General features: G+C 44.1%; 1 protein-coding gene across 3 annotated transcripts; it reads right to left on the reverse strand.

The window, feature by feature from the left end:
* Positions 1-1,009: 1,009 nt before the first annotated feature.
* Positions 1,010-10,582, reverse strand: LOC119466496 (uncharacterized). 3 transcript variants are annotated; one of them, XR_007463728.1, is made up of 5 exons: positions 10,354-10,582; positions 8,931-9,090; positions 4,921-5,029; positions 1,771-1,848; positions 1,010-1,505 (listed from the first exon to the last, which is right to left on the reverse strand). XR_007463728.1 is itself a non-coding variant. In XM_037727008.2 (4 exons), the coding sequence occupies exons 1-4, from the start codon at positions 10,540-10,542 to the stop codon at positions 1,463-1,465; spliced, it is 501 nt and encodes a 166-aa protein (XP_037582936.1). In that variant the 5' UTR covers positions 10,543-10,582; the 3' UTR covers positions 1,013-1,462. The 3 variants fall into 3 exon arrangements, 2 of the variants coding, with proteins under 2 accessions (XP_037582936.1, XP_049512743.1); XM_037727008.2 differs by lacking the exon at positions 1,771-1,848 and having other exon boundaries at positions 1,013-1,505; XM_049656786.1 differs by lacking the exon at positions 1,010-1,505 and having other exon boundaries at positions 1,589-1,848.
* Between the last annotated feature and the right edge of the window lie 6,236 nt (positions 10,583-16,818).

A 16,818-nucleotide genomic window follows, 5' to 3' on the forward strand; every position in this document is an offset into this window, starting at 1 on the left:
CTTTGACAAGGGCCGTGCACATAATTTGTGATTTGGTGTTTGCCGGGGAAGTTCGCATTTGATAACACTATTGTTTCCCCTTTTTCTTTGCCAAGATTAATGTCGCTGGCAGCCGAAGAACTTGGCATTTGCAGCTGCACTATGTCCCCTGGTTTGGATGTGTGATATTACTTTTTGTTAGTGGCTGTACGTTTGACAATTTTCCTGCATCTGTGTCAATGGTGCCTTCAGTATTGTTTCCGTGCACATTGAGATGTGATCTCTTTCTGATAGGCTGATATTTTTGATGCCTCGAAGTTCTGGTACTGGACGAGTTTTGGGGGCTCTGTTATAATGTTGCAACTTTTTGTATTGTATTCTTCAATATAAGCTCTACTTAGCAGGCAAATAACCATTTAACCATTTATTACGAATTAGTGTGCAAGTTGTTCCAGCTCATTAAAAATAAATGACTGTATTGTGAATGGGTATTGTTAATTATTGTTACTTATTTTTTTATATTTCAATGTTTGAACTAATGCTGCAATGTGACCTGGAGGTGGCACTGCCATCGCCAGTATTGTTTAGCTGTTCCTTAGTGACAACTTCTCCAGAGTACACGGTTGCTTTTTGAACCACTTGACTGCATTCGATGAAAAAACAAATGTGCAACTCTGCTTCCTTTGGATCATATACAGTAACTCATTCCGATTATGTCTGACGATTTCTAATAGAATTGCGTCTGAAACAAAGTGATGACACACAGGTAGTCACCTAGCCTGCTTCAGCTAATCAGGTTTTACTATATCTACTGCAGTCTAGCATTTTGCCCATCTCTTAAAATTATCTACGTCTGTAGTGACCCCGGTTCCATCTCTTCCCTGCTTTTCTTTTCTCACAAATACTCTGAATGTGTCTTGCCTACCTTGACCGCGCCGATCAGATAATGCTCCAATCAGCTTTGCACCCCATCATTTTTGGAAAGCGAACGTTCCTTATATAGTTCTGGCGGGGTGTATATTTTGGCATTCCATTGCAATGTGCCAAGTCTGGATATTTTCTGCAGCCTCCTTGATATGGTGTTGGTGCCATCTGGTGCGGCAAAGAATGACGCTGATTTCCGTGATTCAACAAAGGTTGCACAGCCTGATTAAGCAAACCAAAAAAAAAGTTTATTATAACGATTGGCAGAACATGGCAGCCCATTGTTTCCTGCGGTCACAGCTTCGAGCGTAGTAGGAACAAGGAAAAGAAGCATCACGCTGTGAGTGCTCAGAAAGGGCAGAATTTTATGTTTAACAACTCCACTCATAAAATACGCAATCTTTATTTGAAAACTGTCTCCTTCATAACTAAGATGCTCCACGTTTTTATTTCTAAAGGCATTGTGGGGCCCCTATAAAAGGAAATGCACGAAAATCCAGAGACAACTTTGCCAGAAGACGATAAAAAAAAAAAAAAAACCATTTGCCACTCTGAGTGCTTAGTCACAGGAGCTCGAGTCATTGGTATCTTCCCCAACTTTCCTGAAAGTTAAGAAAAAAAAAAAAAGGTTTACAAAGTTTCTAGCACAGTCTTGAGTCACTGAGAACAAATTATAACTCAAAAAAGTTCTCTTATTTTCCATCAGGTTCACAAGCTACATAAAAAAAAGAAAAACTAGCAATAAAGGGGCACCGCAACACGTTTTTAAGCATGACAAGGAAATATCTGTCATCTGCAGACAATGCTGATATGAACAAATGAGCCAAATGTTATTCCACTGCATGCAGCAGGGAGCACCCATATCACCTTGCATAGAAGATTGGTCACTCTCTCCTGTGGCTTTCAAGGTTTTTTCAATTCTCTCTTGTCTATGATGGTGTAGACCTGCGTGACAGCCCACAGATACCCATCATAGAGCAATTTGTTCATGACTGTGTTATTCCCGAGCACAAGCTTCTGCATGCATGCACGCTTTCTTTTTCTTCTTGACTTTGAAGTTTACTGACACTGAATTAAGTCCCTTGCAGTGTTTTGCTACATTAATGACGATGGCAACCTTTCCTTACCTAGATCTTCCACCTTGTAGATTTCCACAATCCTTATTAGAAAAATTAACTGATTAGTTTAACCATTTACCAAGAGTGCACTAATGACCAAGTTATACCCAGGCCCATGGAGCAGGGACTGGACGTCATGCCTTTGCAAGCCAACACTCCATGAAACTGTCCCCTTAACCTTTCACTCTCTCACAACTCTAAAGATCAACCAAACATGTGACCCTGCGCTCGGCGTACTCAACCCAGTGTGCTTGGTTCCCGGTAGGTTTTTATCAATGTACCCTTGTTCGGATGCCTTGCCAACCACTGTGTGCCCGTTTTCCTCCAGATATGCTTGTGCCACTTCAGTAGTTTGTTGCAACATATTGCAGTAATTCACTGCAAAGGGCTCAGTTGCCAGTCATTTGGCAGAACATCGTAAAAATGTGGTTGTGAACCATATCTTGAAAACTGAATGTTCTTGGGATGCTACAAGGAGCAACACGCCCGTGAGAATAACGAACATGGCAATTTTTGTTTTAGCGTCCCAATAGTAGTGAAATACACTATTTATGGAATGTGTGATAGCCTGCCTACAACCATGGCCAGTGATAAATTGATGTTTTATGATCTCTGCGCAGATTCTCTTTTAATGCATTGCAGGTGATATGCAATAAACATCGGTCAGCACTGTGTGCATTGCCTTCACTGTGTCCTGTCGTTTGTGCTGTTCCATTCCCTTCTCAATAGATACGTTCATCGTCCCCATCACAACATGCGTGGGTGGCAACCGCATGTTGCCGTCGTGCCTGTTATCTTTTCAGAAGAGTGCTCCGAGTGCAGAGGTGGCGGACACTATTATTTTTCTTCATACCTCAAGGGTCCCAGAGGGACGTTACATGAGGGATGGGCAATGAAAACTGCAGTTTTCAGTTAACATGTTAAATAACGACTCTCGATGGCCGTGTTAAACTGGGTGCGATCTGTTAACATGGGAATGTGTGCGGGAAGGTCGTGCCAGCCCTGTGCCGTATGTAGAAAGAAGACTACTCAAAGGTCTTTTTATGGATTCGTTCGCAATATACAGCATTTAGATGGCAATGAAGAAATGTCTAAAGGCTGGTCTCATGAATACATACTATTACCTGGTGGCAAGGAATAGAAAAATTCATGATAGAGACACATACGTGCAATTTTACGATGGGTGGCAAGAGGATAAAGGCCAAGCTGAGATTTTACAGCAGATATACCTATGTTGTTAAGCAATTAAAGTTAATGAATGTGGAAGTAGGGTTCTGGGTGGATTCAAGCATATTTATAAGGTTAGCTCGATTATGCACAAATGTGGCATTAGCAAACTCAAGTTTAGGCCTCACAAGTGTTTTATAACCTATTAGTTTTGTGGTGATCGTTCCCAACACTAGGTTACGACGAAGGTAACCCAGGACTCAGTCGGAAGAATTTCAATTAATAATGTTGATAACACATTGCGACCATGTTAGATCACAGGAAATTTGAATAGGTAATTTGAACGAGGTAAAACCTCGCTAAAATAAAGTTGAAGGGGAAGCCAGAATTACTTTGCTATATCTGTTACTTCATTATATCCATTATTGCATGTACTGCGATATGAACCTCCATGAGGATTTTGAGGGCAATTCAACTTAGTTACATCTATTATTTCATTATAATTAGGTTTGGCTGTACCTACGTGCTTAATGGCGTTAGTAGCGGCTGAAGGACATTTATAGAGGGTGCAAGTTGAGGCTGTGCAATCATGACGTCGGTGAAAAGACATTACAAAGGTTTAGTTAATATTGATGGACATTAGCCCGTTGCCGCACCAGTCGCATATTTTAAGAAGATCATTCTGCAAGAGGGGAAGACTGAGTGGGTTTAGTCGCGAAGCTGTATGGAACACAGTTGTCGGCAAAAAGCCTGTGTTAGAATTGATGCTGAGCGGCAGGTTGTTAATATAAACTGAAAAGAGGAGGGCGTGCCTAGTACAGTACCTTGGGGAATGCCAGTGTGTGTACGAGAGAATGGAGGCCTACAAAAATTAGCAACATCAAACTGCTGGCGAACAGCTAAAAAATTTAAAATCTAGTTGAACACAGGCAGGTCTAAGTTAAGGCATGATAGCTTGAGCAGTAAGTGACATTGAGTAACTTTATAAAAAGTTGTACTTTGGCATTTTTACTGTCAGTTTCAGCTAGCCACAATTTCTTTAGTTTATCAATAGTATTAGCAATACCAATCGGGCAAAAGATACGGCTCATCAGGGAATGCACACTGGATGGCAAAAAAAAAGGAAGGTTCTGAGTGGATTCGTGGGTGAAGACAGAGCAAAACATAGTAGTATTTTGTATTTAGGTAGGGCAGCAATTAGTATCACATAAAGAAACGACATTTGAATCGTCGGGTTTAATGGTTTTCTATAACAGTCTGGGATTGTTGCATAGCACAGATCATAGAGTGTTATTGTAAAAGTTATTTTTGGCTTGCATAATCAATGTAATGTACTCGTTTACAGCAGAATAGTATTTCGTACACGCCAAGTTAGATTTAAGATGTTTGAAAGATCTAAATAGTCTTTTTCTTATTAGGCATTTTCAGTTAGCATTACACCACAGGGACTATGCTTGCTCATTAACAGCATAATATGGAAACAAATATTGCTGTAAGTCTATGCATTTCATTTTTAAACAGCATCCAGTTTGTTTCGATGGAGTGCGAGTGTGAAGATGAATCGAAATTGTCCGAAAATACAGCTACATAGTTCTACCGTCGTAGGAACCGTGACATGAACATGTGTTTGGCCAACTTATTCTGGTTTCAGTTTTATCATGTGATGCTCCCTCCTAGTCCTTCCTTCCTTTCTCTAAAACTAAGCCACATCGATAATATGCAAAAGAATTACTTTTTAGCAGTCATCATCCTCGTGGTGCAGTTCTTGAGCCAGGATCCCGCCGCATCACGGATGGAGTGGGATGTCGCATTGTCATAAGCACAGTTGCTCCTAACGGCCTCTGAAACATGGCATCACCTACTGAGACTTGCATGTGGGGCATCGAGAATTATTAATGTATTAATAAAGCATTGTGTGCACGAAGGGGCTGTCGGGAGGTTACGCAATTTTTTCCAAAAGGGGCATGTTAACATTACAACATTTCAACATCTGACACAACTAACAAAACTAAAGTGAGAAGCGCCAAATTATGCTGCGATCAGTACTATACATATGTTAGCTGAAAGAACAGCATTCACATCTGTGCAATGGCTACAGTACCATAAAGTTATGCATGGTTATATTGAAGATACAAGCAACACCTCAGTGATTCCCATATTTGCTGAAAAATGAACCACCACAGAACAATGGCTACTAAGATGTGGATCTAATACAATTTTTCAGAAAGGTTGTGGCATTGCGAATGTTAACAATGTTTTCGGGAACACATGTAACATACAGTAGTGAACAAAATGATATGATGTTTTCCATGTACGTACTGTAAGCTAAGCTGCTCAGAGTGTTGGTGCTGCGCTATGGCATGTTGCCACATTGCCATGGTATCATATGGTATCACATTGCCATTGTTATCACATGATGCATATGATAACGTATGCCAAGATAAGGAAAAGCATACAAGAGCATGCCCGTGTGGACTACTTTGTGTCCTTTTTCCCTCTTTGTTAAAGAAAGAGCAGAGAACATAGTAAAGGAATTGCCAAAACCGTCTTTACTTGTTTTTGTTAACGTGGTTTCTTTTAAATTTACTACTAATAATGCCTGACAATGAGGATTTGTAAAGTCGAGTTTAATCACATGATTTGCGAGCAACTCTATCTGCCATTAAACATTCTTCTGGGTGGTTTCACTTGTTTAAATATAAGGTTTGTGTCCAAAAGGAGACCATTGCTTGTGTTCAAAGTTTGCAAAAGTTACGGGAAAATTACGAACTTTGGCTGCCCGACAACAACCCCCCGGCTGATTTCACCCCGATTTTTTTGCCACACAACAAAAACTCTGCTTCGTCTTTTTTTTCTCTTTAAAAGTAACACTTAATTTTTACCCCCCGAACTAAGAATATATATACAGGGTGTTTCAACGAACACTTTCAAAAATCCTTAAAGGTTGCCTGCGACAGATAGCACAAATCGAGTTCATGGGCTGGTCTACTCGACGAGGCGGACATTACTTGCACAATATATTGAAATGCATAATCGCCTAATTAACAAAAATTCACTAATTAAGTTTTTAACTAATGGCCTGATGGCCCATATTGCAATTTACAAATTGTAGCCGTTGAGTTCGCAAGGCGGATCTACTTGGAACGAATTCTCGGGATGACACCAGGTTCGAGATATTAATTGCCGAACTTTGCGGAGAAAATGCATTGGCGTTCCAGTTAAGTTCTTAACAACCGTCGCTTTATGCATTTGAAGCACAATATTAACTGAAACGCCATTGCGTTTCTCCGCAAAGTTTTGGGAATGAATATCTCGAAACTGGTGTCATCCCGAGAATTCGCTCCAAGAGGATCCGCCTTGCGAACTCCACGGCTACAATTTGTAAATTGCATTATGGGCCATCAGGTAATTAGTTAAAAACTTAATTAGTGAACTTTTGTTAATTAGTCGATTATGCATTTCAATATTTTGTGCAAGTAATGTCCCCCTCCTCGAGTAGACCAGCTCATTAACTAGAATTGGCCTATCTGCCACAGGCAACCTTAAATAAATTTTGAAAGTGTTCGCTGAAACACCCTGTATATAAATATATAACACCTGAGAACGGAGGACCTTATGCATACTCCATCACTTTGTCTTATTAAGATGGTATATCTGCTTCTGCTTTGCACTGTCACTGTGGCATATGCGAGGCTTGGCGCACTCCCATGGCTTGCCACGCGGCGATGAGTGCGTCATGTGGCAATAGGAGGGTCGGCGAATGCCTCAGTGTTGGCCAGTGGCGTTCCACAGAGTAACACACACACTGGCAAAGCCAGATGGAAAGTGTTAATTAAATTTGCAAAGTAACAAGGATTAAATAAATAACCTTCACAGCAATTGCTTACCTGCTCACCTTGCCAAAATAACTGCAACACTTGCACAATTTAAAATGAAATGAAACATAGGAAATAAATGCATGTACTTGCATTTCGTTATTCAGTAATCAAGGCTAAGCATTCACGTTCAATTTGCGTTAAAGAAACTTGACAGGTGCCCACCTGTATGCTTTGAATGCAACATAAGAACAAAGAAACTCTTAAAGGTATACTATAGAGCAACACTCAGTCGGCTTGAAACTCGTAAATTATTCCATAAAAATTTGGATGTCCTTCGTTCTCTCCCCCCCCCCCCCCAAAAAAAAAATGAAGAAAAAAGATGAGTTCTAGAAAAGAGAGAAAGAAAAATGGAGGGTGGCCTAAGCCTCTCTGAAAATTTAGTGCCAAAGCCCTAGCACCTGGTTGTCAGTGTGAAGCTGCGAATTACCAAAGCATATTCTCTTGCACCTGTGCAATCTTGGCATTGGAGAAGTCTCTGTAAAAGGGTAGTTCAAGTGTTTGGTTCCTTTAGAACGTAGTTTTCTTTCCCCAATAAACATATAACTAGATCCAAGTTGAAACTGTTTGAATCCACGGTGCGCTGGTGTGGGAACTTGAGAACAGCGTTGCCACCTGCCTTTTGTTCTCGTCTTTCTTGGTTTGTGAAGCCTGCTCTCAGGGTAAAAGTTGTCTTTTTTTTTGATGGTATTACAGAAGCAGAATTTACAAATACGCACCTTAACTTAATTAATACAGTAGACTTCCGTTAATTCAACTCCAGTTAATCCCGGCCGGCACCCACGCATGTACATGGGCTCAAGCTTTCATTATTTCGATCCTAAAATTAGCCTTCGCCGGATAATTCAAACTTAATCAGTCAGCACGCATACACACCTGACCCATATGGTGACCCCAATAGCGACCCTCTTGGTGGCAGCGATTGTCTCAGCGGAGCTTAGGGAACAGTGAATGCACTGAACTGAAACCAAAAGTATTGAAGGATGCTGCTACAGTCGAATCTCGTTAATTCGAACACACTTAATTCAAACTTCCGGTTTATTTAAACTGATGCTGTGGTTCCGTCAAAGTTATGTGTATTCCAATCGGCAAAAATGCCCAGTAACTCGAACACGCAAGCATGGATTGCTACGGCTTAGTCGAGCTAGTGACAAAGTGCCCCCAAGCTATGAGACAAGCCGCTAAGTTGTCAAGGCAGCCTTTGCACATTTGTCAGGCATGTTCCGCGCATCCAGCAGTTGTGTTAATTTGCAACACAGTCGTGGGCAATTTTGTTGCGTGGTGTTGCAAATTCTTGTTGCTGAGAGATATTAAGCGTTTTGAGATGGCGCCAACTCTACCCTCGATGTCGGTGACGTGGCGAGTGATGAAGCGAGGTAAGTGCCAGATATCCATTCAGCCAGCAGAATGCAGTCAACCTCTATTCCAGTTACAAGGGCACGCACTGACCACCATACTCTTATCTGTATAGCGACAGCAGGAAAATGGTCGAAATAAAGATTGACCCTTCAGGCCCTGTGTACGAAATTGTTGTACACAACATTTTACATGTCCTGTGTCGACCTCCTTTTTTTTCGTGCCATGTTTATTTCTTGCACTCCTTGATTATGACCGACTGAACAGGTTGCATGCAAGCCCACGTGCACACTGCTATGTTTTGAAAAGCTTGGCTAGCCAACTGTGGAATAAAAGCCCTTCTGGGGTGAATGCGTTTCTTTGGACTCGCAATAATGCAGACTCTTAAGTGATCTCTACCAAATGCGAAATATCGCTCGGCGACTGCAGCGAGGTACTACTGAACACGAAACTTGAGAAATCGAGTGCTGCTGCTTTTTTCTGAATGACTGCTGCATGGATATAAACTTACGTTCGACGACGCTGTAAATAACCATGTCCTTCAATCTTCTCTTCTTGCGTTGGCCCAGCATACTGAACTGCTGCCCCACGGCATCACTGAACAGGAAGCGAAGGACACCCGCTACGAAAGCCCTCAAACTGGGGCCTCCAACAAGTGAAAGTCGGTGCGTCTGGAAAAAAAGAAAGGTAAAAAAAAACTACAGATTAAAAGCCTGTCATCAGAGCAAACCTGAAAATATTGTTTGATGTACAACTCTAAGGATTTATAACCCTAGGGAAAATTGCAATAGAAATTCCTATTGGTACTATACAAGCAAGAAGTATAGGTCCAACAGCAAAATGTACAGGTCCCATAGAGCTTTCTACCCGTCCTGTAGCTTCTATCAGGGCAATACAATGTCCTCGGGTTACAATATCCTGGTTAGCTCAGTAGATCCACTGCCTCGGAACAACATTGGTCCTAGGTTTGCTCCCAGAAGAAGGACAAACCTTTCTTCAACACTGAAGCTTTTTTTCTGAGAAACCCATTTGGGTTTCCATTGTAGCTTCATGCTATAGTTGGGCGGATGATAATTTTCCCTTTCATGAACCTCCCTCCACCTAGTGGGCTTCTGCAGAATGATTTGCCATACCCCGAGACTTGTGGAGATGCGGCGAAATGATCACATATCACACACCTCCTCTGTCAAAGTTCTCTGTTTATCTCGTTTTAGCAAGCAAAGGGTTGCGCTCGCCTCCACTCTTCTCAAGCCGAACAACTGGCCGTTATCCGATCTCAAGACTCTCGGACACTGGCCTTGAATGAAATCAGCACGACTGGCTTCTAGGGTACTGTTGTTCTGTTATACATGGGTAGATGTGGAGAGACTGAAGGTGTTAGCGTGTTACTTGAAAGAGAAGATTGTGCGGCAGACCGTGGCTGTGTGACACTTTGACAGAGCATGTGTGACAGTGCTCAAACATACAGTCTTCGACAGTTCCTTGTTTCCTCCTTTCTTTCCTCTCGTGATTCATACCCTTTTACCCTTTAAAGGTGGTATTTTATCCCTTAAAGGTGGTATGCTACAAGTGTTTAACAGTGCAGGCATAGGCGCTCAATATACTGAAATGGCTTCTTTCCCTCGAACTAACATTTATTGTCTGGCATCGCTGCGGATGACGCATAAGAACTTCTGATTTATTCTGGACAAAAAGGGCAGGCACTCCATGTAAACCCACTTAAAAAACAACTGTGAAATGCATTACATGAATAAGCCAGCAGTTTAACCAAAGAAGTCGCATATATGCATCTTCTTTATGTGTGCCAGCCTGTATATTGAATGCTGAAAGCCTAGTTGGAACAAGCACATGATGTCCAATGTTCTGCTGTTAAACAGGATCACAGTGCAGACTCGCTTGCTCAACACTGAGAATAATATGAAGCATGTACTTACAAGGCAAGCCCGAAAGACTGTATCCGTTGTCAACTTTAATTCCAAGGCATCCAGGCTGTCTATGTCGGTTACAGGCAGCTTCATCTTGGCGAGTGCCATACTTTCCTTTTGGTTGGTCACACCAAGGGCTGTCAGGATTTGTTCATTTTGCTGCCTGATCGTCTTGAGCTCTTTCAGTATAATACTCATTATATCTGTAAAGAATGTACCGCAAACACTTAGAACAGATGACGGATACTGCTACATAAATCCATCATGTATGGGCCAAAGCCCAACAGATGTAGGCAAACCCTGTCCTAAAAGTCATACTAGTGGTAAAAGGCCATCCATCAGTACTACACTATCAGTGGCGCTTCAGTGTCAGTCTTTAACAATTATGGATGGCGCCACTGTTTCCTTGCTGAAAGAAAGCTTATAGTATGGTATTGCTGCTGATGATGCCCAGGTCATTTTATCATCAGCAGGAGCCTATTTTTATGTTCACTGCAGGTCCAGGGCCCTTCCCAGCGATCTCCAATTACCCCTGTCTTGCTCTAGCTGATTCCATCTTATGCCTGCAAATTTACTAAATTCGTCACATTGTCTAAGATTTGTTGTCCTCAACTGCACTTCCCTTCTCTCGGTAACCATTCCGTAGCTCTAGTAGACCACCGGTTATCCACCCTACACATTACATGACCTGCCCAGCTCCATCTCTGCCTCTTAATGTTAGTTGAATATCTTCGCTCTAATCCACACCGCTCTCTTCCCGTCTCTTAACATTACGCCTAACGTTTCTCGTTCCATCGCTCGTTGTGCGGTCTTTAACTTCTTCTCATGCTTCTTTGTTAACCTCCAAGTTTCAGTAAGCACCGCTAGAATGCAATCATTGTACACCTTTGTTTTCAAGGATAGTGGCAAGCTGCCAGTCATGAGTTGGTAATGCCTGCCATACACGCTCCAACTCACGATCAGAGTCCCCTGTGAGTAATTGACCTAGATAAACCTGCTCCTGCGCAGTTTCTAGAGGCTGATCGGCAATCATGAAAGACGACGAGTCTGCTTGGGCAACACCTACTTCGTCTTCGATTAATAATTTACAGCAAGTTTTCACCACAGCCATCGGAGCCTCTTGTCTCCATAACCTGTGCCAACCGAGCTCTGGAGACCACAGAATGTACGGCTTTGACTACATTTGGGCGACCACACCAAAACAGTGCTGTGCACCACACTGTTTTGGTGTGGTGCGCCGCTGTGACATGTTGCCTTTTCTTGATTGCCTAAACTCTGTTCATCCAAGCATTCAGTTTATGTTGGAGAAGGAGGACAATAGTCGTATTGAATTCCTGGATGTCCGTGTGGAGCACACAGCTACTGGCTTTGACAAGTCTGTGTGCCGAAAGCCTATGCACACAGGCAGATCCCTCAGCTTCAACTCGCTACAACTGATGGGCCACAAGCACTCCGTGGCAGCATCCTTATTCAACCAGGCATTTCGACTGTACCGAGAGAAAGGTTCTCAGAAAAAAGAATTGCACACATCTTGCAGGCATCGGTTTACACCCGTCAACTTCTGCGGACATATCAGCCCTGACATATTGTTGTGTCTGGCGGAAGGACAGCGCAACGATGGAGCGAATACATTACAGCTTTATTTAGCCATCAACTTAACAGCGGCGGGCGAACTGCCCGGTTTTATGCTACAGGAATGAAAGCACGCGCCAGCTTGAATGCCGGCGCTTTTGAACACAACCAAACAGTGGTTCGCCCGCCGCTGTTAAGTTGATGGCTAAATAAAGCCGTATTGTATTCGCACCACCGTTGCGCTGTCCTTCCGTCAGACACGACATTAACTGGCGACGAGGAAGGGATGCTGCCAGCAGGGAACAAGCTCCTGCCTGACGGCAACAGAATTCACCTGCTGACAGATTACGCATGGACAGTCGAGAAGCAGCTGGTTGGGACAGTATGGCGAAAGCAACCACGAGTCTGCAGCTGGGGAAAGTAGAACATTTCGACAATTCTACAAGTCGAAGTCTCTGGAAAGCTTGTGCGAGCTGCTTCGTAAACATTTGACCCCTGAACGGTCAGTCATAGGTGAGTGAGCAAAGTTTCATCGCCGAGGGCAGAAGGAACATGAAATGATACCACAGTACGTGGTGGAGTTACGGGCATTGGTGCAAACGTGCGAGTTTGGTGCATTTCTTGACGAGTCGCTTCGAGAGAAATTTGTGTGCGGTTTGCTCAGAGTTGACATTCAAAGACACTTGTTTTCGGAAGACAAGAATCTAACGTTTCAACAGGCCATTGACCGTGCAACAGCTTGGAAGCTGTACTCACTAATGCTACAGCTGCTCATTCGAAGCCTGAAAGCGAGTTTGGGGTGCATCAGTTGCCCACCAGGAGAACAACAAAGTGCTTCCGCTGTAACTCAACTCATACTGCCAAGGCGTGTCTGCACATCAATGCGACTTGTTTTTTTCTGCAACAAGAAAGGGCACATTCAGAAAGCCTGCCTAAGGCGGCAAGGAGAAATGCAGCCGAAGCGAAAGCGAACAGTTCAGAACATTTGGGTGTTACAACCATCAGAACCACCCCTGCAAAGTGTTGCAACGAAAGATGTAGAGACAGGAGACCCCCATCATGCTCAGCTTAATTGTTGAGGGTGTTGCCTTGCAAATGGAGCTTGATACGAGAGCCGCCGTTTCGGTAATGTCCCTGGGTCAGTTCTGCTCACTTTTCTGACAGTACTTTTGAAGGAAACTAAGTTGACGTTCAGGACTTACACGAGTGAACCTGTGAGCCATGCGGTTGTTTGTTCTTAGACTGAGCACAACAATCAGTGCCAGCGCTTGCCGCTGTATGTGCTTCCCCAGAGCGGTCCAGCGCTGTTTGGGCGCAACTGGCTTCAGCAAGTGCGCGTTGATTGGAGTCAAGTTCGTCGCCTGCAACAGCTACAGTGTGAGACATCGCTAAGCGCTCAACGACTTCCCGAGCTACTACCCTTGCTTTACCGCTATAAGGACCTCTTCAAGAACGAGCTAGGCACCATTCGAGAGGTGAGAAGGCAACTCTTGTTTTCAAAGATGGGAAGATGCCAAAATTTTTCAAAGCTCGAAGCGTTCCTGTTTCTCTAACAAGTACTGTTGAGCAAGAGTTGTCTAGACAAGAACAGATGGGCATATTGACCCCGGTAACGAGTAAGCGTACGCCACTCTGGTGGTGCCAGTTTTGAAGCGGGACGGGTCAATAAGAGTATGCGGTGATTACTAACGGGCATTGAACCCCATACTAGACGTAGAACATTACCCATTACCCAAGCCCGACGAGCTGTTTGCAGCCCTCGCTGGCGGACAGCAATTTTCTGAAATTGACCTTAACAGGGCATACTAGCAAGTAGAAATGGATCGAGAGTCAAAACGGTACCTTACGCTTAACACCCACAAGGCCTTTACGCCGTGAATCGTCTACCCTTTGGAATTGCTTCGGCAACTGCAATATTCAAAAAATAATGGATAATGTCTTGAAGGGCCTCAACTTCATGTTTTGCTATTGACGATATCCTAATTACGGGTCGCTCAAAGGAAGAACACTTGCAGAACCTTGACGCAGTTCTCAAAAGACTGTCAGAACGTGGAATTCGCATCAAACCATTGAAGTGCGAATTCTTTTGTGACGAGCTGTCTTATATGGACCATGTAATCAACAAACACGGCATCCACTCAACGGACGCAAAACTGGCGCGATAACCATGCACTGGTGCCAACTGATAAGCACCAACTTCAATTGCTACTGGGCCTGATAAACTACTATGGAAAGTTCGTTCCAAACTTATCCACCATTTTTCCCTTAAACAGGCTCCTGCAGAAAGACGTCGCCTGGAATTGGAACACGGCTTGTGATTGCGCCTTTCAGCACATCAAGCAGCTGCTTTCATCAGCTCCAATCTTTTGGAGCTCTATGATCCAGGCCTGCCCTGCAGTTATCTTGTGATGCGTCTGCTAATGGGTAGGTGCAGTGTTGTCGCACATTTTTTCCAACGGTCAGATAAGGCCAATAGCATATGCCTCACGCACCTTGAGTCGTGCTGAGAAATGCTATAGCCAACTGAAAAAAAAAAGCCTTAGCTCTTGTGTTCAGTGTTAAAAAATCCATTACTACGTGTATGCAAGGCATTTTGTTTGCTCATGGACCACAAGCCTTTGGCTACAAATTTTGGTTCCAAGACTGGCATACCAGCAATTGCCGCCGCAAGACTACAACGATGGGCAGTAGGTTTGTCGGCCTATTCTTTTTCATTAAAGTTCCGGCCTTCTGCACAGAACGCTGACACAGATGCTTGCCTAGGCTGCCAATAATACAGTCGACGGTTCGAAGAGCAGGAAGAATCTTTTTATGACCTACGCTTTGACACTATGCCAATCAACAGCAATCATATTGCTCGTGAAACTTCACATGATGCCACTTTCCGTACTGTGACCCATCATATCCTGTCAGGCTGGCCGCATAGTGTACGGATGAGATCAAACTGTTCTTTATAGAAGACTAGAACAGTCCATACATCGAGGATGCATTATGCTGGGAATGCACGTACATGCTTGTTTCTGAAACATTTCGCACGTTCACTTTGGACGAGTTGCACCAAGGTCATCCCAGTGTTGTTCGCACCAAAGAACTAGCAAGGAGCTATGTTTGGGCCTTTTATCGATAGTCACATAGAGAGTTTCACCGCGTCTTGTACCGCTTGCACGTCTAATCGCAATCTGCACCTAAAGCCCCCTTGCATCCTTGTGCATGGCGTACGCGCCCTTGGCAATGGTTGCATGTCGATTTTGCTGGCCCGATAAAACGGAGTGACGTACCTCGTGGTGGTTGATGCACATGCAAAATGGCCAGAAGTGTGCAGACAACCACCACTGAAGCAACCATTTCATGCCTACATGAACTGTTATGCGGATTCGTATTCCCCGAGACTTTAGTGTCCGACAACGGCACTCAGTTCTCTTCTGCATATTTCCAGGAGTAGCTGCAGCGAGTAGGAACCAGACACGTGAGAACAGCTCCGTATCATCCCAGCAGCAACGGTCTGGCAGAACATTTCGTCCAGATGCTGAAGGGTGCACTTCGGAAGTCCAGCCGACCCACATCACCATCGGAGCTCGCAGACTTCCTCCTGTCGTACCGCAATACTCCGCAAGCAACTACTGCAGAGGCACCCTCTCTTTTGTTGTTGGGGAGGCGCCTCAGGACTAGGCTAGACCTCGTCAGGCCCTCCGTTGAGGAGCGGGTCACCCGCAAACAGTTTCAGGACACCAGTCGCACAGGCATCGTGCGACTACGTTCAGCGAAGGAGACTTCATGCGCGTCCGTAATTTTTGCCGTGGATCAAGGATGGTCAAAGGACCAAGGTAGTGGCGCAAGCGTTATCACTCTTTGGTTGTGGTCATAAGCGCCGGCATTCAAGCTGGCGGCGCTTTCATTCTTGTAAGACATAAAGACAAAGCCCCGAAAAAAAAAGCGTTGTGCCCCTTTCATACGTGCCTGGAACATGCAAAACATACCGTTTAAATTGCGCACGTGCCTTCATATAAATTGAGGGGCAGTTTTGTTTGCACATGATATGATTTGGAATGGACACGTTTCCTAGGAGTTGTTTACAAGATAGATTGCAGAGACTGTGAGGCATCAGACATCGGTGAATTCAGAAATGTTATACACCGTCTCAGACAATGCATTGACCGAACACATTGTGGACATGGGCCACACCATAGACTGGAAATCGGCATAAATCGTCGCCCCCGAAAAATGACTATTTTCCCGCCTTTTACTAGAATCCATCTACATACAATGTACAGTCGAGTGCAAAATATTAGAGACCATGGGAGCGGCGACTAAACTGCATGGCTGCGCCTTCTGATGGCTGCGCGCCGAAGTTGGAGAGCGCGTACTGCGCAAGCGCGTACTTTCTTACCTGCCAGCCTGCTCGCTCGCTCGTTTCAACCGTGCGCGCACCGGAACGCGTGAGAGAGCGCAAGGTGTCACTTCTGCTAGCCACTGTACTTCTGCAGTAACCGTCGAATTGCCCGAGTAATGATGTCGTCATATCGTGACGAAAACACTTCATTTGCACTGGCAGCGCTGGAGCGCGCCACTCTCTGCGCCTTGCTTCTTGATGCTGCGCGGCACGAAAATATGCTTTGCGTCACCTTTTCTATAATCGAGTTTTGTGATAAGGTCTTTTGCGATGTCTTTTGTGCTCCACTTCCTGAAACTTAAGCATGATGCAATTATTTGTGGTACTCAGTCCAAATATTATGTACCAGACCATACGTGAAACCACCGAACATCGACAGCTGGAGAGAAGAGCCAGGGAGAGAAAGGGGAATCATCGCAGATTTTGTTCTCAGAAACAGTAATGAAAAGGAAACCCCGACCATTACGAGAATTCCTAATGCGAAATTTGAGCGCACCTCTACTACGTGTTTT

This window comes from Dermacentor silvarum, chromosome 10, assembly GCF_013339745.2.
Source record: "Dermacentor silvarum isolate Dsil-2018 chromosome 10, BIME_Dsil_1.4, whole genome shotgun sequence".
Classification (NCBI taxonomy): domain Eukaryota; kingdom Metazoa; phylum Arthropoda; class Arachnida; order Ixodida; family Ixodidae; genus Dermacentor; species Dermacentor silvarum.

What these genes read in the sequence shown, in the direction of transcription:
- LOC119466496 (XM_037727008.2), bottom strand. Translation starts at nt 10,542, where the DNA reads ATGAGTATTATACTGAAAGAGCTCAAGACGATCAGGCAGCAAAATGAA. An exon ending in CAGTCTTTCGGGCTTGCCTT is followed by an intron (nt 9,091 to 10,353) that starts GTAAGTACATGC and finishes CTTTTTTTCCAG; the next exon opens with ACGCACCGACTTTCACTTGT. An exon ending in TATTTACAGCGTCGTCGAAC is followed by an intron (nt 5,030 to 8,930) that starts GTAAGTTTATAT and finishes GCCATGTTTCAG; the next exon opens with AGGCCGTTAGGAGCAACTGT.